We start from the raw sequence: 25,000 nt of genomic DNA on the forward strand, positions 1-25,000 counted from the left end.
CCTCTCATCTTGTGTTCTGAATACAAAGATTATAGTGTTAGTTACTGTTCACAGCCCACAGTGAGTCACTGGCTGAGTCACAGCCCAATGCAGTCAAAACAACCACACAGGCTTTCTATGTGACTGTAAAGTTGCTAGGTATAGGTAAGCCACACTTTTGAAGTCACCATGCTGTTTGTTTGACCTAAAATCACAGTATTACTGTAATAGAGCTGTTGAGCTGAACGTTAACCACTTAACCCATTAAGACCTGAGGCCGATTCTAAAAACTCTTCTAAATCCTAACAGTTTTCTGAAAACGTATGTTGCTACTGTTTATCAGTCAGGTGCTCAAACTCTGTCATGCCAAGGACCACCCATAATAATATGTATTTGGCCACCGTCTACACCAAATCTCTTTGCCAAAAATAGCACGCACACTTACTTGTGAGCTTGTAGATCAGCTATTGTTGCAAATTAATATTCCCCCCAGAATATGATGGATCATGCCGGGGTTCAAGTAGTTAAAATGCCTGGAAAAATAGTTCCTTACTGCAATTCAAACTCAAATCTTTGCTTTAAGAGGCTCTAACTAACAACATTGAGGTTGTTTAGCTAATGTTGACAAACCATTCCAGGTACAGTACATTCTGTTATGTTTACTGTACTGAATATGAACAAAATATGCGATATATAAGAAACGTGTAAACACTGGTATGGTTCTTTAATGGTCTGAAAAACACCTCAGACCAGGAAGCTCATATTTCTCTGTCGGCCAAAACAATTCAATCACCACTTTAACAACCGTAACCGCACTGCTTTCTGCCTAGAAGAGGAAATAAAAACAGCCTCCCACTGACTGCTGGCTAACTGACAACGTAGCTAGTAGTGACTGGCGAATGACATTAATACTGTTGTGTGTAGCTACTGTGCTATTCATGTGGTCTCCAAAGCAGCCTCGTTAGTAAATAAAGAGTTTGCACAGGGTTTCCAAAGTCAAGTTGCAGCACATTTCACAAGGTGCAAGGCCAGAATGTTTTAAAGCCGTTTTTCTCTTTAGAGCAGGGGTCTTCATTAGGGGTTCGGACCCTAGGGGGTTCTCAGAGATACTGCAGGGGGGGCCGCCAAATGTTTGTGTGATAGGGACTTTATTTATTTTTACTTGAACCACTTGAACCCTTGCATCCCTATCCTGGGGGAACATTAGTATTGAGTTTTTTTTTTTTTTTTATCCCGCGATTTTCACCCGGTGCCAATTTCCTAAGTGATCCTGGGCGCTACACCAGCCCTACACCAGCGCTACACCAGTCCCCAACAGCAGGGAGGCCAGGGCCGAGCTCATGCTTCCTTCAGTGCATGAGAGCCAACTGACTTCTTGTCACCTGACAGGGGGGAGTTTCCCTGGTTGGACGTAGCGTGTGGAAGGAACACGTTATTCCAACCAGTTCCCTTCCCCTCCATCAGGCGCCCCGGCTGTCATGGGGGAGGCGGTATATCGACCAGGATTACTACATGTTTTTGAGAGGGTATTAACTACCCTAGGAGACACGGGGAGAACATGCAAACTCCACACAGAGTAGGCCCTTTCGCCAACCCCACCCTGGGTATGGGCGCTGATGACGCGGAGGAGAAGACACGCCCCCAGCGCCCACAGCGTCCCTGGCGGGAATCGAACCCAGGACCTTCCAGCTGTGAGGCGACAGCGCTACCGACTGCGCCACCGTGCCCGTTAAGTGTCTGACAACACACATTTAACACAAATCCAACATGTAGTGGGGGGTCTCTGCTTCATCTCTTTCTCAGCTAAGGGGTCCTTGGCCTGAAAAACATTGAAGACCCCTGCTTTACATATTAACTACTCAAAAGGTCCAAAGTGGATCTCAGACTTCATGTGACCAAACTGTGATGCTACGTCAGTATGTATGACGTATACATCTGGGCAAGGTTTCTGCATGATCACAGCCCCATTGATAACCATTATAACATTAAAGTTCAATTAAATATTTAAAAATTTTGGTAAAAATGTTAAAGTTCAAAAATATTTAAACATTTTGGTAAAAATGATTGGTCCAGCGGTTTGCGAGATTACCTCCGGACACACAGGCGCGACAGACAGACAGACAGACAGACAGACAGACAGACAGACAGCACATCTCTGAGTAGCCACGGTGTAAAAAGAGCTAAAACAGCCTAACCTTAAGCATACTGTACAACACGCCAAACAATTTAGATCTGTTATTTTGGCTATTTTTGAATTTCTTTTGAAACGTTTCGCCAATACTGTCAAGTTACACGTTTAGAGCCACATATCTACTTATGTTGTCTCCTTTGTTTTTAGTTCAAGTATATTTTCATGACTTTGTCTATATCCTACAATTATGTCAAGACTCTTGAAATAAATCTCTACTCACAAAGAGGATTTACCTTCAATTTAACAGATTAATGATATTTTCTGTAGCGCGAGAGATGGAAGACATTATTGGTTAAAAACCAACGCCCTAAGGCCAGCTCTGCTGACATAATACCAGTCCCAGCATGTCTCCATGACACGCCTGGAGGTGTGTGTGTGTGTGTGTGTGTGTGTGTGTGTGTGTGTGTGTGTGTGTGTGTGTGTGTGTGTGTGTGTGTGTGTGTGTGTGTGTGTGTGTGTGTGTGTGTGTGTGTGTGTGTGTGTGTGTGTGTGTGTGTGTGTGTGTGTGTGTGTGTGTGTGTGTGTGTGTGTGTGTGTGTGTGTGTGCATATGTTGCATGTGTGCACACGTGCATGTCTGAATCAGCAGACTTCAAAGGATTGTCTCTGCCTTTGTCCCACTGTGTGTGTGTGTGTGTGTGTGTGTGTGTGTGTGTGTGTGTGTGTGTGTGTGTGTGTGTGTGTGTGTGTGTGTGTGTGTGTGTGTGTGTGTGTGTGTGTGTGTGTGTGTGTGTGTGTGTGTGTGTGTGTGTGCGCGCGCGTGTGCGTGACAAAACATTTTAGTTAACTGAAAGAAATATAAAAACAAGACTTTACAAAATATATATAACAAAAAATGTTCAAATATATAGGCACCTTGGCTCCATTGCAGCCTGACAGTGCGTCGCGGGTTCAAGTCCCGGTCCCGACGACCTTTGCTGCATGTCACTCCCCGTCTCTCTCTCCCCATTTCCTGTCTGTATATTGTATACTATAATAAAGGATCTTATCTTTGGATCACACCAAGCACACAAAATGTCTTTTTACAAAATCTTGAAACAAAGTGGAACTTTGGTGGTTTTGGGCAGTGATTTAATCATGTTGGCATGGTGTGTGTGTGTGTGTGTGTGTGTGTGTGTGTGTGTGTGTGTGTGTGTGTGTGTGTGTGTGTGTGTGTGTGTGTGTGTGTGTGTGTGTGTGTGTATGTGTGTATGTGTGTATGTGTGTGTGTGTGACAACCCGGTCATTTATGTCCCGACGTGGAATCGTTACCACCCACAACCATGAGAAGTTGATGTTTACGCTGTTTCAGCTAAGCTATGTGTGCTAACACAACCTGGATTCGAACATTGCACGTGTCAATGTGCGTGCTAGTGCTATGGAGATGATATCCAGAGCGCCCTCCCGCTCATAAAACGCTGTAAAATGAAAGTCCTTTATAAGTTTGCAGCGTCTGATGTGTTCTGCCGCTGTCTGGCTGTGCGTGTGTGCGTAAGCCAAGTCTAGCCTGCGGCTAGAGATCCCATAGCCTGCAGGGCTATAAGCATAACGACAGATCCCATAGGCCGAACTCTGAATCTCTGGTGTTTACACAAAAACGCTAATAGTGGGGATGCCCGTTTTTCACTTTCCCAAAATGTAAGCTGTCTGCATGTGCCAGTGGTCAATGCCCATGTGCAAGTTCAGATCAATGAATGAACCCACTGAGCTGAGAAATGTGGAACTGACAGACAGACAGACAGACAGACAGACAGACAGACAGACAGACAGACAGAGGTTTCCTTATATAATAATAGGATAGGATAGGATATATTAACAATTTAACAATACAAAAGGTCCCTGGCACCAGGGATGCAGAGAGAGGGGGGGGGGGGTTTGGACATACTCAGTTCCCATGTTGTGAGGGATATCCCCCCCACTTTTGGGATGAAGAAAAAAGAAAAAGAAGAAACCTCCGACATCTACACTTCATGGAGTACATTTTTTGTGCCGAATTAATCAAATTAATCGAATTAACGTAACAAAAACGCCCAAAAAAGTAACAAACCTGGTAAAAAAAAAACGCACATTTTCGCACATGCACAGAACGCATTTTAGAACCCTTCGGTTGTAAAATGCTCTCTGCGTCCAACATATTATCAGATGGGGGTCTGAGGCCATACAGTATACATATTAATGTGGGGGTCCATGACATGAAGAGGTTTGAGACCCACTGCTTTCAGGGTCTGGGACAAACTCCAGGTTGGATGAGAGCGAGGGATCGGCTGGGCATGCAGCACATTCCTCCCCCATCACCATCGTTAGCAGAGCCCTCACAAGACATAATCTGTCAAACAATGACAGACTTGGAGGTAGGTCTCTGGCCGCATGGAGTGTTAAAGCTCCTGTCAACACAGGAGGGTTAGATGGCTCCCTGCGGGCCAAACCAAATCCTGGAGACAAGCCTTGCAGATTTCTAATACGGTAAACACTACAGAAAGAGAACGTCTTGATCCTGCCTTAACATCCATTACGCTGCAGGCGTAGGAAAACTACTGACTGTGTGTTTGTGTGTGTGTGTGTGTGTGTGTGTGTGTGTGTGTGTGTGTGTGTGTGTGTGTGTGTGTGTGTGTGTGTGTGTGTGTGTGTGTGTGTGTGTGTGTACACCATACATTGTACGTGTGTGTGTGTGTCTACTGTGTACATGTACGATGTCCCTGTGTGAACTGACACCTCTGTCCTCATTTGTCGGCCCTAAGTGCTGTGGAATTACGAGGAATAAAAGTGACCCATTATGAGATCAGAATCAAGAGGTATTCATGTGTTTTGGAGTTGGGAGTGGTGCGGCATGCTCACATCTCTGTGATGGTAGTGGTGGCGGTGGGTGGGCCGGGGTGGGGCACAGAGCGTAAACCTTTGGCCCAAATTAATCTATCTCAGTGAGTGAGATAGATCCTGTACACTAGGATCCATTTTGTTCCATGTGTGCATTTTCAGAGTTACAGAACCGTAAAGGTCCATTTGGATCACAAACCAGGATATAGCTACTACCATCAAAGTGGAACTGGATAGGCCACACCCTTAGGAAGGACACAAATACAGTAGCATCACGAGACAGGCCCTGGACAGGCCCTTCCAACAGGGAGAGAGGAAACAGGATAGGCCGAGAAACACCTGCAGACGTTCCACACTCCAAGACATAAAGAACTTTGGAGTGAGCTGGCAGGAAGCAAAAGCCCAGGCTCAGAACACAGTGAGATGGAGAGCTCTGATGAACGCCCTATGGCCCTCAACGGGGTAAAGAGGATTAAGCCAAGTAAGTCAAAGGTCCATTTGGTTCCTGTGGTAGGACCACTACTGCTTGACTAAATGGTACTGCCTGAAGGTCAAAATGAATTGTCTTCCCTGTGTACGTAGACGTGCTCTATTGGCTCTGTGGTGAAAAAAAATCAGCCCTTGCACGGGGGACTCGGATTCAAACATGAGAGTTACAGAGAGCAACTTTAACAGTGTGTAACAGTGTGCAACCCACAGGCAACTGGGGTGGAGAACACAATAAAACACACACACAGACGCGCGCGCACGCACGCACGCACGCACGCGCAAACACACACACACACACACACACACACACACACACACACACACTCACACACACACACACACACACACACACACACACACACACACACACACACACACACACATTGATTTCGTCGACTAAAACTATGACGAAAAATGTTGGTCGACTACAGTACCTATTTTCACTGATGAAAACTAAATAAAAACTGAATAAAAACTAAGCTATGATGACTAAAACTAAGACTAAATATATTGACAATTTCGTCAGCAAATAAAAAATAGACTAAAATGTTAGTGAGGAAGTCAAAAATCTGCCATTATGATGCCATCAAAGCACCGCCAACATACATTTTAGTCAACTAAATCAAATGTAGATTTAGTCGACTATAATCTTATGATATTTAGTCGACTAAAACTAGACAAAAACTAATACATTTCAGATTACTAAAATATGACTAAAACTAAATGGAATTTTTAAAACTGAATACAAATTTGATGTCAAAATCAACACTGACACATACACACACACACACACACACACACACACACACACACACACACAGAGAGAGAGAGAGAGAGAGAGAAGGCATCTCACCGGGTTGTCTGTCTGGTTGATGCCCAGCAGGAAGATGAGCTCGGAGAAGAAGAGAGCGGCCACCAGGTTGCGGTGGATGGCGTGCAGGTTGGAGCGCAGGTGTCTCAGCAGACACAGCAGGACGAAGGTGAGGAAGAGGAGGAACAGAGACACGGACACCGTGGTGTACGTCACTATCTTCAGCGGCAGGACATCTCCATGCTGGGGGGATGGAAGAATGGAAGAAGGATGGGAAGGAAGGAGGATCCAGAGAGGATAGATGGGTTGACAGACAGAGAGGGAAACATTTAAAATACAAACATTATTAATAGAAAGATCAAAGGAAACAAATAAAGAGCACATGTCATCTAGTTCAACAGTACCTCTCTCTCATATAGTACTAGGGCTGTCATGATCATGACATTTTAGTTGATTAATTCAATTAATTGTCTATACAGTACCTCTCTCTTGGAGATGTCCATCAACACAGCAAAGCTGGTCATGTGGTTGCATTGACAGCTGATATGACTGTTGTTCCTGTTGAGCAGCTCACAACCCTTAGAAGACCAGCCGCCCGTACCTCCGATCCTACACGCACGCGCACACACACACACACACACACACACACACACACACACACACACACACACACACACACACACACACACACACACACACACACACACACACACACACACAGGGTGTGAGGAAGAAAGTTACGATCGAATGCGAAGGAAGCTCACATCATCACAACAATCTAAACACCAGTGAGTAGAAACAACATCATGAATCTCATTTGTGTTTAGTTGAGTCAGTGTGGTTCTCAAAGTGTGATCCGGGGACCCTCAGGGTTCCTTGAGGGGGGTTTCAAATGGACCCTTCCAGGTCTGTGACTCTGAGAGTTATGGGGGTCCTTGAAATGGAAACGTTTGAGAACCACTGAGTTTAGCTGATCTGTTGTTTAAGTGTGTGATTGGCATGTGTGCATGAAAGAGAGTTTTTATGTGAGAGACACACAATCTGTGTGGACCAAGGGGCAAGGCTTGGATAATTACGATGAGGCCAACACGGAAGCTTATGAATGGCCAGAGGGAGGCACTGTTTTACCCTGCGCCGACCTGCAGTGTCAGAAAGAATTTATTTTAACGCAAGTGAATGGGTTTTTGACAAACTTTAGACTAGATTTTCTTACCGTAATAAAAATTGTCAGAAATTCTATGCTTCCAGTCGCTAGTTTAAAGTCTCCTTTCAATCATCATGATATGCGTTTTGCTAAATTATGGTCCCATTTATTCTAAAATTGACGATAAAGTAGGCTATGCTCCAGGAGGGGCGGGATGATTTGATTGGCAACCTACACAACCAATAGCATTCATTCCCCGCCCTACTCTTGATTGACAAGCTACCCAACCAATAGCATTTTTGGGGGTTGTTTTCCGGTTCGCTGGTCACGTGTCTGGTCTCAACCAATAGCGTTTGAGTTCCGGCGTGGCCAACTGTATATATTAACGATGGAGGAATGCATGTTTCTGAACTATCGGCTTCATTTTCGTTCTGTAGAAAGCAGGGGAGTGGCTTTGTCCATTCTTTTTTACAGTCTATGGTGTGGACACTGGATCATAGTTGTTAAAGTGGCATATGAATTAGTGTGACTGTCCACAGTCAAATCTCTGTTAATTTAACCTGAGTGCATTTTTACGATTCGACAAAATCGTTTTAAGCCGGATTCATACTTGTTGTAAATCAAGCATTAGAATGCTGTAGAGAAAAATCACAGCGGTCTGAATTTCCTCTTAGAATTAAAGCTGTGATGAAGAATTTATTTTCTATGAATAAATGTTTTGTTTTCACTAGTACATTTACAAGTGGTTGGAGGTAGCCTGGCTCCACCCCCTGAATCGTTTGCCTCGCATTCAGGGTCTGGTGACGCTGTCGAAGGCGGGTGTTTCTCGGTTGAAAATCTGTACGACGAATCGGGATCGGGATAATCCAGTATGAACCAATCGCCAAAGAGTCCCACTTTGGCCACTCCCCCATCTCAGAAATCGTCTGCATTGAGAGGGCTTTCAGACTGAATAATGGAGTGAAACCAAATGAAAATTCAGGCTGAGTGTCAGGCTAAGTTGGAGGTAGTCTCCCTATTCTTCCATTGAGACATTTAAACCCTGGTGTCGGGTAGGACACCTACTTGTTGACAAGTTTTACTGCCTGAAGCTCATAAAACCTCATGTCTACCCTGGCCAAGCGGTGATTCCCTCTTGTCTGAGCGGTAGAAATTCGTTTTTCATGCGAGAGACCAGGGTTCAAATCCCATGCGTGTGTGTGTGTGTGTGTGTGTGTGTGTGTGTGTGTGTGTGCGCGTGTGTGTGTGTGTGCGTGACTCACGAGATGGAGTGGTTCCAGAACACACACACAGGTTTGCTCCTCTCCTCTGTCTCCAGCAGGGTGTACTGCAGGGTGATGGGGGGGTCCAGGGCTGCCGGGAGTGGGGGTCCCTCGCTGTGCACCGTGGCACTCACTATGGCCGTGTTTATCACCGGCCTGTTGGGGAGTCTGAACACGCGCACACACATACATGAATTATACAAAACGTGAGCATGCGCAGGGGCTTGTTTCCATAGTGACATACAAGACATCTATATATATACAATTTGAATCCTGCGCCATGTCGGTTGTCTGTAACATTGTATGTAGCCACTGTGACGTAATCTGACATCACGATGAGACGGTCGTCCCGAATATGGACACAACGCCAGTGTGACGTCTATATATACAATTTGAATCCTGCGCCATGTCGGTTGTCAGTATGTACGTTGTAACGTTGTATGTACGTTGCATCACTCCGAATATGGACACAACGCCAGTGTGACGTAATCTCACGACAGCATGACATCACGCATGACATCACATCCTACCTATAAATTCTAGGATGCCGTCAGATCGCACCAGTTCGACGGCTTCCATAGTGGGTTTTGGTCATTGGAGAGGTGATGCACGTCACCTCTTTCTGAAGTGGGTACTTTCAAAGCCTGCCGTGGATTTAGGAGAGCACAAAACTCTCTCTCACACTGTGAGGTGCCTGTAAGGTGGCACTGCAAAGTGAACGACGCGTCACGCTAGACGTTCGGGCCGCGTGAACTTCTAGTGCACTACAATACAAATCCCAGTGGTGGAAAAAGTACTCAAATGTTTTACTTAGGTAGAAGTATCAATACTGCAATGTAGAAGTATACTCTGTTACGAGTATAAAAGTCCAGAATTAAAAATATACTTGAGTGAAAGTATTGGTATCAAAATGTACTTACTGTAAAGTACCAAAAGTAAAAGTACTAGAATGTTTGAAAATAGCAGATCTACAAGCTCACAACGCGTCACGATGCGACGCGTTGTGAGCTTGTAGATCGGCTATTGTCAAATAGCCTAGGTATAAAATAGGGCTAAAGTGGTTAATATGTTTTATAATGTAATCATTTATATCTGCAAAATAACTTGTGAGTAGTGGAGTAAAAGTACAATATTTGCCTCTGAGATGTAGTGGACTAGAAGTAAAGGTATCTTGGAAATACTCCAGTAAAGTAAAAGTACCTCAAAATTGTACTTAAGTACAGTACTTAAGTAAATGAATGAATGAGTTTACTTTACTTTAGTTACTTTACACCACTGACAAATCCTCATACAGACATTGTGTGGAACAGCGTGGATTCATTATTTGACTCAGAGAGAGTACAAATGTAATGTAATTACATTTGTACTCTCTCTGATGAGTTCCAGATGGTTAAATGGACACTGAGTATTCTATGATGTAAGTGTTACCTGAGGCTCCTGCGGTCAGGGTCAAACCTCTCGGGGAGGAGCTGACCCAGCGACCTGTACACTATCACCACGGCGACCGGGTGATGGGGGGCGGGCTCGGCGTGGCGGCGGTTCCTGTTGGACGCCGTGGGCTCCAGATCCTCCTCAGGGGGCGCGGTCTGAGCCGAGGGGGCGGGGCTAGGCTCCACTGAGAAATAATGCGGATTCACTCGTTACAATTTAAACTGTCCATTATATTGAACATTTAACTTCAATTATATGATGAACAAGCAAAACAACTACAGTCAGCTTGTAGATCAGCGCTTTTCGCCGAGCGACAGTACATGTAAAATACACACATAAAACAAACTTTATCTTAACCACTAGACCAGACCAGAATGTTTCCAAACAAATGTGTAGAGCGGTATTTCCAGGTAGAATGTCTATAGATAACTACACAACAATATAAAACAAAGTGTCCAGAACATTAGCTATGTCTAGTTTGTCAACCTGTGGATATTTAGAACAAAATAATATATTTCTAGTGGTCAATAACAATATCATAAGTATCCTGTTCTTCCAGAAATAAGGTTAATGAATAATATTGCTCCGATGCGAGGTTGTGGGCATTTTCTACCCGCTGGTACATTTTTGGTTGTGGGGATTTGGTCACTACAGACACCAGGTTGAAAGTAGTTAAAAATCGGTAATCTTTGGCTGCATAATTGCAGATTCTGATGCCGTCAAAAAAAGCAAATAATGACATATGGTTGGTGTGCGTGTGCGTGCGTGTGTACCTTTATGCTCTTTGGGGCCGGCGTTGAACTGGGGGAAGTGGACGGTGGTGTGGAGCTCTCGGGGGTACGCCTCCTGGATGTCCTGGAACCGCGGGAACGTTGCCTTCTCTGGGTCCGACACGTCCAGGTAGTCCACCACTACGACTGGAGGGAGAAAGATCACATAGGTCAGCTAACACAGCTAACACCCTGGTCAGCGCCACAAGCCTCCTGGACTCTTCTCCCTCCTGGCTCCCAAGCTGTGGAATGACCTCTACCTCACAGCCTAGCACTCAGCTCTTCAGACTCTAACTGACCCCCTAGCACTCACCTATTCAGACTCTAACTCACCCCCTAGCACTCACCTATTCAGACTCTAACTCACTCCCTAGCACTCACCTCTTCAGACTCTAACTCACCCCCTAGCACTCACCTATTCAGACTCTAATTCACTCCCTAGCACTCACCTCTTCAGACTCTAACTCACTCCCTAGCACTCACCTATTTAGACTCTAACTCACTCCCTAGCACTCACCTATTCACAGTGACATAAATTAGGCATCTTATAAATGGCTGAACTGTAAATTGTACGTTGTAGAGAGCAGGAGACGAGAGAGAGGGGAGAGAGGGAAGTAGAGATCTTCAGCATAAAAACTAGTTTCGTGTTCAAGGAATAACAAAACACAGTTCACAAAAAGAGCCTTGTATGGTGTTTGTCCACGTCAACCAAAATCAAACTAATTTGACCTGAATAAAACATTCACTGGGTTGATTCACTGTGGGTGATTGTGCACGAGGTTCTGACCATAAAGTTCTCCCACTTTTGTGTGTATTCATGTTCCTGTACACACATACACTATGCACACTAGTGCTGCAACTAACTTTAAAAAAAATATATATTATTATTAATCTGTGAGATTAATTTACTGTAGAACATGAAATATCATGACAGTACAAATAAAGTCATTTTGGTGAAATCTTATATCAGACAACACTAAACCGATAATTCGATTACTACAATTTAAGTAGATTCACTTTCCGTCACACCTTTTACCAATTTTGGACGTGTCTTTCTAGGAGAAAATTTGCAAAGGCTTTCACACATCTTCAAACATTTTAACAAATAGCTAAATTAGGAGTTTTAAGCTTTTATGTCCTAGCCTGACACTCAGCCTGAATTTTCATTTCGTTTCACTCCATTATTCAGTCTGAAAGCCCTCTCAATGCAGCCAATTTCTGAGATGGGGGCGTGGCCAAAGTGGGACTCTTTAGCAATTGGTTCATACTGGATTATCCCGATCCCGATTCGTCGTACAGATTTTCAACCGAGAAACACCCGCCTTCGACAGCGTCACCAGACCCTGAATGCGAGGCAATGATTCAGGGGGTGGAGCCAGGCTAGTTATGTCCTACTTGTAGGTCGGAAAAACTAAATTCTGTGCGATACCATTGGACAAAGTACAATAAACCCTATACTTAGATGACCGGAGTCCCCCAGGGGTCTATACTAGCCCCCCTCCTGTTTTCCCTCTCCACTAAATATCTTTGCAGAAAATAGCCAATTTAGCAACGTTGTGAGCTTGTAGATCTGCTGTTTTTGTGGTTAGGCGGTCAGTAGTCTGACACAATGTTCAAATGCTTCCGTCATACAGTCTGTGCAAAGTAAAGCGGACTTTCCGCCTTCTCCCCGCTTCCGTTTCGTCTTTGCAGTCGCGTTAATTTGCCCTGCTGTAAATCACATTAGTCGAAGCATATACAGTTTGCTGCTTAACAGATATTTTAAAATATATTTTCGTGAACAGAAATGACAAAAAGATAACCAGATGGACCCTTAAGGGTTATGGGGGGTCCTAATGCATAGTAGACTGCGGGTCCTTGAAATGAAAAATAATTGAGAATCACTGCTATAAAGCATTCAGAGATTGTGTAATAGTCTACAGTCTAGGGGGTCCTCAGGGTAACTACAGGGGGTCCGCCAAATCTTTGTGTGATATGAACTTTTTTTAAAAATCTGAACCCTATCATCCCTATTCTGAGGGGAACATTAGCTGAAAATAGCAGATCTACAAGCACACAACGCCTCGCAGTGTGAGCTTGTTGATCGGCTATTTTCGGCAATGAGGTTTGGTGTAGAGGGGAAAAAAGAGCAGACCAAGTACAGAGCCAACGGTGAAGTTTACAAAGTATTGAAGGTTTAAGTGGTTAAATGTCTGAAAACACACATTTAACATGAATACAAATGTAGTGGGGGTCCCTGCTTCATCTGCCCCCCTCAGCTAGGGGGTCCTTGGCCTGAAAGACGTTCTACAGTCAGTATCCCAAGACTCACTCATGTTGTCGGTGACGATGGTGAAGGGCTTCAGGTAGGTCTTCCTGACGTTCTGTGCCAGCGTGTTGGCGTACTCCTCGAAGTACCGCAGCAGGTGGGCAGTGCCCCCCTCCGTCCGCTGGATCTGCTCCCAGTGCTCCTTGGTGCTTGGGTCCAGGATGGCGCTGCCGGCGCGCACCAAGTTCTGGAAACATCAGAGCAAAAAGGGGATTTTTATGCTCATCTGTGCCACTATCCAATCAAATTTGATGTGTATAATGTTCCATATTATTTTCCATATTTTCCCTTGAAAATAGTAACAGAAAATTATAGTTAATTATTTTTAAAGATATTTTTTGGGGTCTTTTTCTATCTTTATTGATTGGAAAGTAGGCAGACAGGAAATGGGTAGAGAGATGGGGGGGGGGTGACACACAGCAAAGGTCGTTGGGATCGGGAGTCGAACCCGCGACACACTGTCAAGCTGCAATTCAGGACTTGTTTTAATTAAAGTAAGTTAGGGCATTCACAGAATAGTCGAATATTCTATTTTCTTTTTTTTGCAGTGGCTTTTCGACAGCAGACATAGCTCTATATTCACATAGAGCCTTAATCCCCTCATGAGGACTGATAAATGATGCATCTATTAAAAATATTCAACAGGGCCATACAAAGCATCATATTTGAACATGGCTCTATGAGTGTACTTGACTCTGTTGTTGCTAAGAGTGATTGTTCAGTAACAGTGGTGCCCCTGTCTCCCCAGCTCTTTAGTAAACAGAAAATAAATGTTCAGGTTGGGATACCAATTTCATCCAATCAGGAGAGAGATCTCGTACAGGGTACGGGAAAAACAAGTGGAATGAGAAGTGATGAAACCAAAACAAATGAGGAGACAAAATGTGTGTCTGAAACCAATAAGGATCAACCAGTGGGGGGCAGTGTTTCACAAAACAAGCGCTCCTATAGTGCCAAGGATTGGGTTTCAACAAGGGACAATAGTGCCATCTTCATTCTACTGTCAGTAAGTTTAAGACAGCTGTGAAGACACCCTGGAGACAAAACTGAGTGACAATGGGAGATATCACTCGTTTAACGGAAAGACGGTTACTTTTGAATCAAATTTGAACACAGACACAGACATACACGCACACACGCAGGCGCGCGCGCGCACACACACACACACACACACACACACACACACACACACACACACACACACACACACACACACACACACACACACACACACACACACACACACACACACACACAGATCGAATGGCAGTGAATTATTCATAAAATGAGATCTTGCTTTAGTCCATTAGTAGAATGTGGGAAGATGGTTTGCATGTTTGCTCTACAAACATCAAATTGATTTGATTGGAGGAAAAATCTAAACGGTAAAACCAAGTAAAATATTATCAAATTCACAATTCATAGAAAATAAATACATTATATAACCAAATGCACCATTGTTTGGTTATATACACTCACATTAGATTAACACAATTACAAATCCTTATATGGTCATTATGTTTGATAAAACAGTGGTTCCTAAAGTCCTTGAGGGGATTTCAGGGGGATCCCTAGCAAAATGTTTGAACACTCTTTACTAACCCTTTACATAGCAAATGCATGCAAATTTGGGGGTCCTTGACATGAAGCTGTTTGTGAACCACCATGATAAAAGACAAACGGTTTTCGCAGGCCTCCTGACTCCTCTTTCTTTCCGTACCTCGTTGAAGTCTGCATCCCGCGTGGCCGTGAGGTCGAAGCCCGCCTGCCGGCTCTCGTAGCGCAGCACGCGGTTCAGCAGCTGCGCGGCCGTCTTCACGTCGTTGCCGTAGAAGCGCTGCGTGTGGTTGGTGGCGTTGTGGAGCAGCCGCACGATGGCCTTGGAGCGCTCGCCGTCCATGATGGAGCCGTTCCGCTGGAGCTCCTCGTTCTGGACGGACGGATTGAGGGGGAGGGTGGAGAAAGAGATGAACAGAGGGAGAAAAAAACATGAGAGGCGGTCGATGTTGAAGACAGCTGGGTCAGCTAAATCAATGCAATCAACTGGTCCAATCTCCTATGTTATGTGTACAAGTGACCAATAAAGGTCCCATCGGTAATATGTAAAACATATGACCAATGAGACCAAATGTATTTTGTGTTAACACCTGGGATTTGAGAATGGACCAGAATGGATTCGACAATTCTACATATCTCGATTGCATTTGATTGTGTCTTCCCAGCCGGCCCAGCTGTCTTCAACATCAACTGTCTCCCGCATAGGAAGTGACACTAAAACTAAACATCTTTAGTCTACTAGCGGCAACTAAGAGACAATCCTCCTTTGCTGGGGGGAGAGAGTCTTCAGGCAGAGGCTCTGAGCCACTCTGCTACGTATACTTGTTCAACCGACGATGAACAGGTTAATGTGCTGCCAAATTACACTTTAGTACAGATACATGCACAGTCTAATGAAGTGTGTCTGAGTTCTCAACTGATTTAATAAAAAGGACCAGAAGTGTTTAACACTGTAGTGAACTCCCCAGTGTAAAGGCTAGTGTATATCAATGTCAGAAAAAAAGAAAGAAGTATGTCAATAGATGACTTGTGTTTAGTCTGAGCCCTGTGCATTCATGGTATCACAAAGTGAGTTTGAATTTAATTAGTGCTCTGGAACGAACCATTTTCTTCAGGTGAGAGAAGGTGACGGTGGTGCAGTTAAACATCTCAGGAGGCAGCCAGCCCTTCTCATCGCTACAGTGACGGATGGCCGTACCTGATGACACAGCAACCAAGGAAGCACATCAGTCAACCTGGATTATGTTTCGGCTTGCACACTTCAATCTCAAGTGTTCATTTGACAATGGACCCATAAATCTGCAGGATTACATTAAAACTCTGGATTTGGCTGTGTGTGCATAACGTCTATTTATTAAATGTCTGTTCAGTTATGTCGATGCATTGGTATTAAAGTTGCAATCAGTAGGTTTTATGTCCTCTCCAAATGGAGAGAAATAATTGCAACTGTAACGCCCATGGGATTCGATCGTGCGTTTTCCGCTTAGAAAACCAATTATCTACGACTCCAGGGGAAATATTGGGCTTATGAGCTTCGGGCAGTACTAAAATGACACCTGACGACACCAGGGTCTACATGTCTCAATGGAATTGTAGGGACACCATCTCCAACCACTGCAGATGTACTACAGTTCAATCAGAAACACTCACGTCAAAGTAGATTTAACCATTTATTACAACAAATGGAATACAGTTAAGCTTGGCGTTAAAGCTCTGCTCTTGGGAGATATTCCCTGAATTTTGTCGAAGCAGCCTGCAAAGCATAATATTCAGGGAATGCTAAGAAAATCCCCCATAGGGATACAATGTCACTAAACAAGGCAGATATACATGATAATCACAAGTATTTGAGCCTATACCACTATACCAGACTCTAATCAAAAGGTGGAGGCTGGGGTGGAGGAGGAGCTAGCAGAATGCATTGGTCAGCAACCAAGAAAGACCTAGTGAATACGAAGCCGTATTTAAAGGAACCCCTTGCTAATGTGTGAGTTATGATTGGAGTATGAATGTGTGATGTAATGACCAGCAGCCCTTTGAATGGGGAATAGAAAGCTGATGTTCAACATCAGCTGACTGACAGCTGATTACAGCTTTGGCGTGCAAGACTTCCGTGTCCTGCATGAACTGACGCTATGCTTCATTATATCGATTTAACATGTTGGTTAAAGTGAGTTCCGGATTTCAGCTTCAATCATCGCATGTTAGACTGCGAGTGACACATACCCAATCCAATCCCATACTTAATAAAGGGTCAAGTGTTTCTGATTATGTACTACTTGAATATAACAAAAATATTAATATATTTACGGCACAGAGCAAACATACAAGCGACACAACGACTTAAACCACAACAGTGCCACACATGATGTTCAATCTGAGAAATGCATAAATATAATTTACACATGAATGAGTGTAAGAGCCAGTACTTAGACATAAATACTGTTTACTACGTCCTGAAACTTGTTTATTAGAAATGTGCTGTTATGAATTAACTGATTGTTATGTTTAATTTATACGCCAAAAATAGCAGATCTACAAGCTTTCAACGCGTCACATCGCAACATGTTGTTAGTATGTAGATCAGCTATTTTCAGACCCCTGTCGTAAAATGGGGTATAATTCAGCCTTTAGCTGTCCTGGCAGAGGAGTATTTGAGAACACATGGCTTGAATTCAGCGTGTGATTGGATAAATGTACAACCCAAAGTAAGTATGTGGAACTTGATGTAAATGCCTTCGGTTGGAGATCTTTACAAATGCAAAGTATTTCTTTTCTTTTCAGCCACAGAAGCAGCGATGGTGAAAAGGAGAGAAAGCACTGGGTAATGTAACCAAATAAATTGGCTAACGAGTCTGGAGAGACAACAAAAGGATTGCCATGGCGATCACGGTAACTAAGGGGATAGCCAGGGAAGTGAGGGCGCTTTTATTGGGGAAAGATCAGTGTACTTGAGTCTTAACTTCACCTCTAATCTCTCTCTCTCTCACACACACACACACACACACACACACACACACACACACACACACACACACACACACACACACACACACACACACACACACACACACACACACACACACACACACACACACACACACACACACACACACACACACACACACACACACACACACTCCCCCCACATAAACTATTGTAGTTTATGTGTTGGGTATTATAGTTCATATCAATGGGAGAGAACACTACTCACCAATGGATCCTTTGGGACAGTTCATGGCAGCGGGTCCTCCAAACTTGGTCTTTGGCCACCAGATGCCCGCGTCGAAAGCCTTTGGACAGCCCTCATACACCACTATGGAAGACAGAGACAGAGACACAGGACACTCAGGCAGGGACAGTAGAAAGTAAAGCCTTTGGACAGCCCTCATATACCACTATGGACTACACAGGACACTCAGGGAGGGACAGTAGACGAATGACTCAAACCTGGAATTCACCCAGTAAAGCCTGGACCCTGTTGTGTTCATTTAACACTGTGTAAAAATGGGCCCATAATGGACCCGGGTATTTGTTACCCCCTAAGAGTTAAATGTTCACTCACATATTTTGCTGGGTACCACACAGCTAGGATCAATCAACTGTTGGTAATTCTATGTTTAGCTATTAATACTATATTACACACAATCTCCACACTATCGATTAAAGGGCAAACTGGGAAAGTTGAATGAAAATGAATATTTGACGGTTGGTCTAATGCATGTTTGCTACAAATTAAGCGCTTGATTAGTTGACCTGACCACCTAAAGGACTAACGAGTAACTGAATGTCTCAAATATCTAAACAAGGTGACCTAGAAGGGTGCATAGTCGAGAAATATCCTCTGGCAACGACAGTTTTGCACACGGTGGCTCAACGTAAACGACCAAACACATTTTGTTTTAGTTGTACGTGAATTTACTCATTACCCCCCCCTCATTCAGAAAGGATGTGAATTCTAAGATAACATTTTTTTGTAAATCAACCTAAACCACATCGCTTTCAACAAAAAAAACTCTTCTATGTCAAAGGTCAGCGTCTTTTCTCTAGGATGCCATGTGGCATCATGTCTCATTGTCAACCTTCACCTTAAAAAACACACACAAACGCACGCACACGCACACACACAGGCACACACACACACACACACACACACACACACACACACACACACACACACACACACACACACACACACACACACGCACACAGATCCATGTTAATCCTACACCAGCGATTACACAACTCATAATTCATACTGGCATATCTGGTTTATAAAAAAGGGGGAAAAAAAGAAAAACTGGTTGAGACCTGCAGAACTTTTGGTTGCTTTGGTAGCTCGTCTGAAGCAGCACAGACCCAGGCATGCGTCGAAAGCCCCGTAATCCCACAGGGTTACATTAACTCTATCAGCACTGTGCACCCTCAAATCCTGAGCATGTACAGAACATTTATACATATGCCTGTAGGGCTCCATTTGGCTCCATTTGTTGTTGTTGTTATTATTATGATTATTATCATAAGTTCATTGTTACTATGGATGCTTGTGATTTGGGATCTCTTTGAAGGAAGCCAAGACCGCAGAGTTGGTGTGTGTTTCTCTAAGGAAACATTCTTTAAATAATGATTCCAGGTCAAATTAACGTAGGTTGTTTCCTAAGGTACTTCCAAACTTCTTTCCTTTCCTCTGTCAATATTTCCTGTGCTTTCTTCATTCTTTGTCCCATTTCCTCGCTTCCTCACTTCTCTTCCTCGCTTCCTTCCTCACTCTTCCTCCAACATCAACTCTATTCCTAAGTTCCTAACTCAAAAGTATGTTTCACCATGGTTGGTCCAGAAAAAGTCTCAAATCCAATGAATCAAAACACAAACAAAGCCAATAGTAGGGGTGGGGGCATAGCGTCCGTGTGTTATAAGCAGCTTGTCTTTCTGTAAAGTCTCTTGTAAATATTGGTAATTGCGGGTTGCAGGTTTTTGGGCTTGTTTCCAAAGTGCTTATTTGGGCTTGATCCTAAAGTTGTCTATAAAACAACGTTAGATAATAAAGTTTGACTGAGCTCCATAGTCTATGTTGCAGGATCCATCTACTACCTAACCTCACATCACCAGCCAGGCTGTCACACACACACACACACACACACACACACACACACACACACACACACACACACACACACACACACACACACACACACACACACACACACACACACACACACACACACACACACACACACACACACACACACACACACACACGATCAAAGAACTCAAGATGAATATTGGAGATGTACAATATGCCTTCATGATTGACGAACGCACAAATTGCATCTGTGTAAACGCAACTGCCACTTTAGACTTTTTTATTATACATTTTTGGAGAGTCGCTTCTCTTGTTGCTTGTTTCTCTCGGGAAATATGGCAACACTGGGTTGGGGGTCCTTCAACAGGGGGCGACATACCAAAGTGAAAAACTTTGGGCTTCTCCGCTCATATAAATTCCAAACACGTTTTCCAACTCTCATGTCCTCATAATAGATGGACAAACGTTTGCTTTTTGTTCTGCTTTGGTCCATTCACATACTACTGTATTGTTGGTGCCAAGTTAGCCTGCTAGCCAGACTGCCTCTTCTGCTTGACTGGAGGGCAACAAAGACACAGTTAGCTCGGCTACAACACCAGCAGATGCGAGAGACGCCATTTTGTCTTCAGTTGACGACGTATTCACCTTTGATTCACCCTGCGTGTGTGGCACTCCAGCTCATTCAAATAGATCAAATAGCATTATATTAGATAGCATCATAAGTTTTTTTTTCTTTCTTGTATTTCAAAATACAATGTACTCTTTTTGCAATTAAATTCTTCCATTGTGGGTGCTCTGTGACAAGACAACACTGTATGAAAAGATCATGTAAATCAGTGGTTCTCAAACAGGTTCATGTCAGGGACCCCCAAATTCATATGTATTTGCCCGTGGACCCCCATCTGAAAAGGTTTTGTGTCAGGGACCACCATACAAGAAGATTTGTGTTGAAAACAAATCTAAATGATTCAAAATTGTTCAACTGTTTTCAAGATCTTTCAAAATGTTTCAAAAATAGCCCAAGTATAAAATAGGTTGATGCTACATAATTCTTTTTGGCTGGGGACCCCCTGGAACCCTTTCAATGACCCCTGGGGGTCCCTGGACCAAAATCGCTGCTGTAAATCAGTTGGGCAGTATGTTTTTTATTTTGTTTTGTTTTGTTTTGCTTGTTTGTTTCAAAAACAAAAAAAAAAGCTTGAAAACTGCATTTGATTATTCCATTTTAAAATGAATGAAAACAAAAACAAACTAGAAAAAGTGCTCCTCGGAGCACAAGTCTCCGCCAGCAGACTTGTGTTGGGAATGTTGGGAATGTTCTAATTCTTATGTTCTAATTAGAACATGTTACTGTGTCATAGTAACATGACACAAGTGTCCTATCCGTGTCCTATCCGTCTGTTTTATCCAAACCTTAGTTGGATAAAACTGGTATCCCCACCTGGAGTTACTGTATAACTGTCCTATCCGTCCTGTCTGTATAATGTAAGTGTCCTATCCGTCCTGTCTGTATAAGTGTCCTATCCGTCCTGTCTGTATAAGTGTCCTATCCGTCCTGTCTATGTAAGTGTCCTATCCGTCCTGTCTGTGTAAGTGTCCTATCTGTCCTGTCTGTGTAAGTGTCCTATCCAATTGTTACAGTATCCGCCATTTCTCAGCCATTTCGTGATTATTCCTGTCTTACCTCACTTTGAAAGAGGCAAAGACTCTTTCAAAGTGACACATGTATTTATAGCCCGTTATATGTCACTAGCCAATCAGATCACACTATTTCACTGTATTGTCAAGTGTCACGTGAGGCTCGACCAATGTTTGCTTGGCTGACGGAAAGTGAAAACAAACTCTCCTGGCGGAGACAAAGATGAATTCTCTCACCCTCGCAGCCTGTGGCCGTGACCTCGGCGAAGGGGTTGTCACAGCGGTTACACTGGCGTCCTATGACCCCGCCCTTGCAGGGGCACTGTCCTGTGTGGGGGTCACAGGTTCGAGACTCGGAGCCCAGCGGGAAACACTCGCAGGGGTAGCAGGTGTCATCACCCTCCGGACGATAATAGTTATCCTGCAAAGAGGAAGAAAGACAGAAAAGAGAGAATATGGAGGAGAGAGAGAGAGAGAGAGAGAGAGAGAGAGAGAGAGAGAGAGAGAGAGAGAGAGAGAGAGAGAGAGAGAGAGGAGGGGGGGGGGGTCAATTCACAGCTCATCTCAAATTCATTCATCTGTCAGCCCACATTCAAGTAATTTTACAGACTTCATTTAACAGTGTTGTGTACTGTAATACACAGGTGCAAATGTAGAGTAAAATAAACATAAATTCTTAGGTCGGAATCTTCACAAACAAGAAGAGGACTTGTTCATTCAACTCTGAACAGACTTCATAATAACACAGAAGCAATAGAGAGGAGATTATTCCTATTCTGGTCAAAAGATACAATGAGCCAACCAGCTAGTTGAGTTGTAACAGGTTACATTTATAGTACCCATGCTACTAGTTGCCTACACATGGCACTCAGTTCCATTTGCACTCAAAGTACCACAATGGAAATAAGCTCTCGAGCGCTTTTCTTTTTTACAGATATGTAACAAATACTTTGTATTTGTATTTCTGTCAATAAAACCTCATTCAATCAATCAATCAATCAATCAATCAATCAACCAACCAATCAGTCAATTAATCAATCAATATAATACTACAGAATCACTCCTGATGATATACTGTAAAATCCTTCATTTAAATTAAAGTGGCAAATTGATAAATTAACACTGAGGATTTTATAGTGTATCTACTGCAGTTTATGATCACAGCAAATCAGTGCTTTGTGGCGTGATGCCCAAGGTGACAGATGTGTTGTTTCTGTACGTTCACACACTTTTGTTCGCTGGATAATGCCGACCCCAACGTTGACAACAACACTGTGGATCTGGCCACTGGTAACTCCAACACTCTAAGTCTAAAGTATGGTACTCTCAGAGTTAAATGAACAACCCATGATTTTACAGTGCACACTGCCAGGAACAAATGCCTGTTTTGTTTGATAATTACAGTTTAAGGTTTGTGTGTGTGTGCACGTGTGTGTGTGTGTGTGTGTGTGTGTGTGTGTGTGTGTGTGTGTGTGTGTGTGTGTGTGTGTGTGTGTGTGTGTGTGTGTGTGTGTGTGTGTGTGTGTGTGTGTGTGTGTGTGTGTGTGTGTGTGTGTGTGTGTGTGTGTGTGTGTGTGTGTGTGTGTGTGTGTGTGTGTGTGTGTGTGTGTGTGTGTGACTGTGTGTGTGTAGAAATATGTGCCCGGGGGACTTGAGGTCAGAGATACAAACATTTTCCATCCATCCAGTCTCAGAGTGAAACGAGCACTGAGAATGTGACTGTGTATCTCCATGGTGGATGAAGAGACCTTTACAGAGGCTGCATGGAGTCAGAATGTTGTTGTTTTTTTACCTTGCAGCGACACTCTCCGTTGGTCTTGTTGCAGTCGGGGTGGAAGCCCTTGTTCACGTCACAGTTACAGGGACCACACATGGGGTTCCCCCACCAGCCTCGAGGACACGGCCTCTCCACTCTGACAACACACAAACCACCAAAATTATTATTAATAATAATAATACATTTTATTTGTAACACACTTTACATTTTCACACATCTCAAAGTGCTACAGGGTTTAAAACCAATGGCATAAAAACAGCAAAGGCAACAAACAACAACATAAAAAAGTCGATCTAAAAACGAAATCAGGTCAAATCAGGGCATTGTTAAAAAGGTAGGTTTTTAAAAGCGTCAGTGGACTGTGGTGCTCTCAGGTGTTCGGGGAGCGCAGAGCAGAAAGCCCGGTCGCCCATGGTGCGGAGCTTGGTCTTAGGGGGAAGGAGAAGGTAGAATTATCAACATTTATAATTATCAAGGCCTTACAGAGTGTAAAATCAGGGTAAGTGGCATGAAGTCCAGTGGTTCTCAAACCTTTTGTGTCAAGGACAAGCCAAATGAATGTGCTTTTGGTTTCAGCATCACGGCACCACCAACTCATTTAGGATGGACCCATCTCCTCCTGTGTGTTCATTCCGTACTTGCTCGTTTGCTAACGAGGATACACTAACAACAATAGCCTGCAGATTGTAGCGGAGTATCTGGCACGTTGCCGGTCACTATCTATCAATCTAAAATACACTTCCTCCACACGTTTTAACACTGTGCGATGGTGACTCACTCAACACGCACGCATGCACACACGCCCGCACACTTGTATTACTATACTTATGCGGACATCTACAGTTTAGGACAGCAATTTTATGAATGCTTTAATAGTTTTTGTGTGCCTTTTTTGTGGTTGTCCCTAACTGGGATGGTGAGATTGAAGATCTGCTATTTTTGGAACGCGACACCGGGGCACAACTAGGAATAAATATGACCAACGGCATTAAACATGAAACAACCATTTCTCTTGTGAGGACCTGACAATGGTCCCCACAACGTGTATTTCTCAAATTCTACTATATTTGTGAGGACATTTAGCCCTCACAAGTATAGTAACACACACACACACACACACACACACACACACACACACACACACACACACACACACACACACACACACACACACACACACACACACAGAGCAGAGCATGGGGGCCTTGGAGACTAAACATCTTTGGAGGCTCGGTCTGGCGTGACGGGGAAATCCTGCATCCTGCCTCTGACAGGAAGTTATGCGTGACATACGGAGGTCAAAGTTCAGGAGCCAATGACAGAAACAATCAGGGCAGGTTAGGAACTAACACATCACCTCTAAGCATTGTGTGAGACTGGGAGTGTGTGTTCGCGTGTGTGTGTGTGTGTGTGTGTGTGTGTGTGTGTGTGTGTGTGTGTGTGTTTGTGTGTGTGTAAATTAGACGTATGCGCAAGCCCACATGTTTCACGACTTTGATCAACATTCCTCTATTTCATCTCACACACACACACACACACACACACACACACACACACACACACACACACACACACACACACACACACACACACACACACACACACACACACACACACACACACACACACACACACACACACACACACACACACACACACACACACACACACACACACCACCAAGCTCCGATTTCAGCCTAATAAAGGTTCTCATGGAAGCAGAATGTTGGCAGTAGTACAGTAGTCTGCTAAAAGCCTAATATGACCA

General features: G+C 43.8%; 1 protein-coding gene across 1 annotated transcript in view; it reads right to left on the reverse strand.

Annotated features, from left to right (window-relative positions):
* LOC311039682 (cadherin EGF LAG seven-pass G-type receptor 1-like) overlaps nucleotides 1–25,000 on the reverse strand; it is a 157,256-nt gene that overhangs the window by 16,628 nt on the left and 115,628 nt on the right. The window contains 11 exon segments of the mRNA XM_084049633.1: nucleotides 6,305–6,505; nucleotides 6,745–6,871; nucleotides 8,669–8,836; nucleotides 10,097–10,283; nucleotides 10,873–11,016; nucleotides 13,181–13,364; nucleotides 14,898–15,107; nucleotides 15,838–15,932; nucleotides 17,949–18,050; nucleotides 21,693–21,876; nucleotides 23,248–23,368. Of these exon segments, the coding sequence (XP_083905759.1) occupies nucleotides 6,305–6,505; nucleotides 6,745–6,871; nucleotides 8,669–8,836; nucleotides 10,097–10,283; nucleotides 10,873–11,016; nucleotides 13,181–13,364; nucleotides 14,898–15,107; nucleotides 15,838–15,932; nucleotides 17,949–18,050; nucleotides 21,693–21,876; nucleotides 23,248–23,368 (1,723 nt within the window).

Source organism: Gymnoscopelus microlampas (assembly GCF_963454915.1).
Source record: "Gymnoscopelus microlampas genome assembly, chromosome: 23".
NCBI lineage: Eukaryota > Metazoa > Chordata > Actinopteri > Myctophiformes > Myctophidae > Gymnoscopelus > Gymnoscopelus microlampas.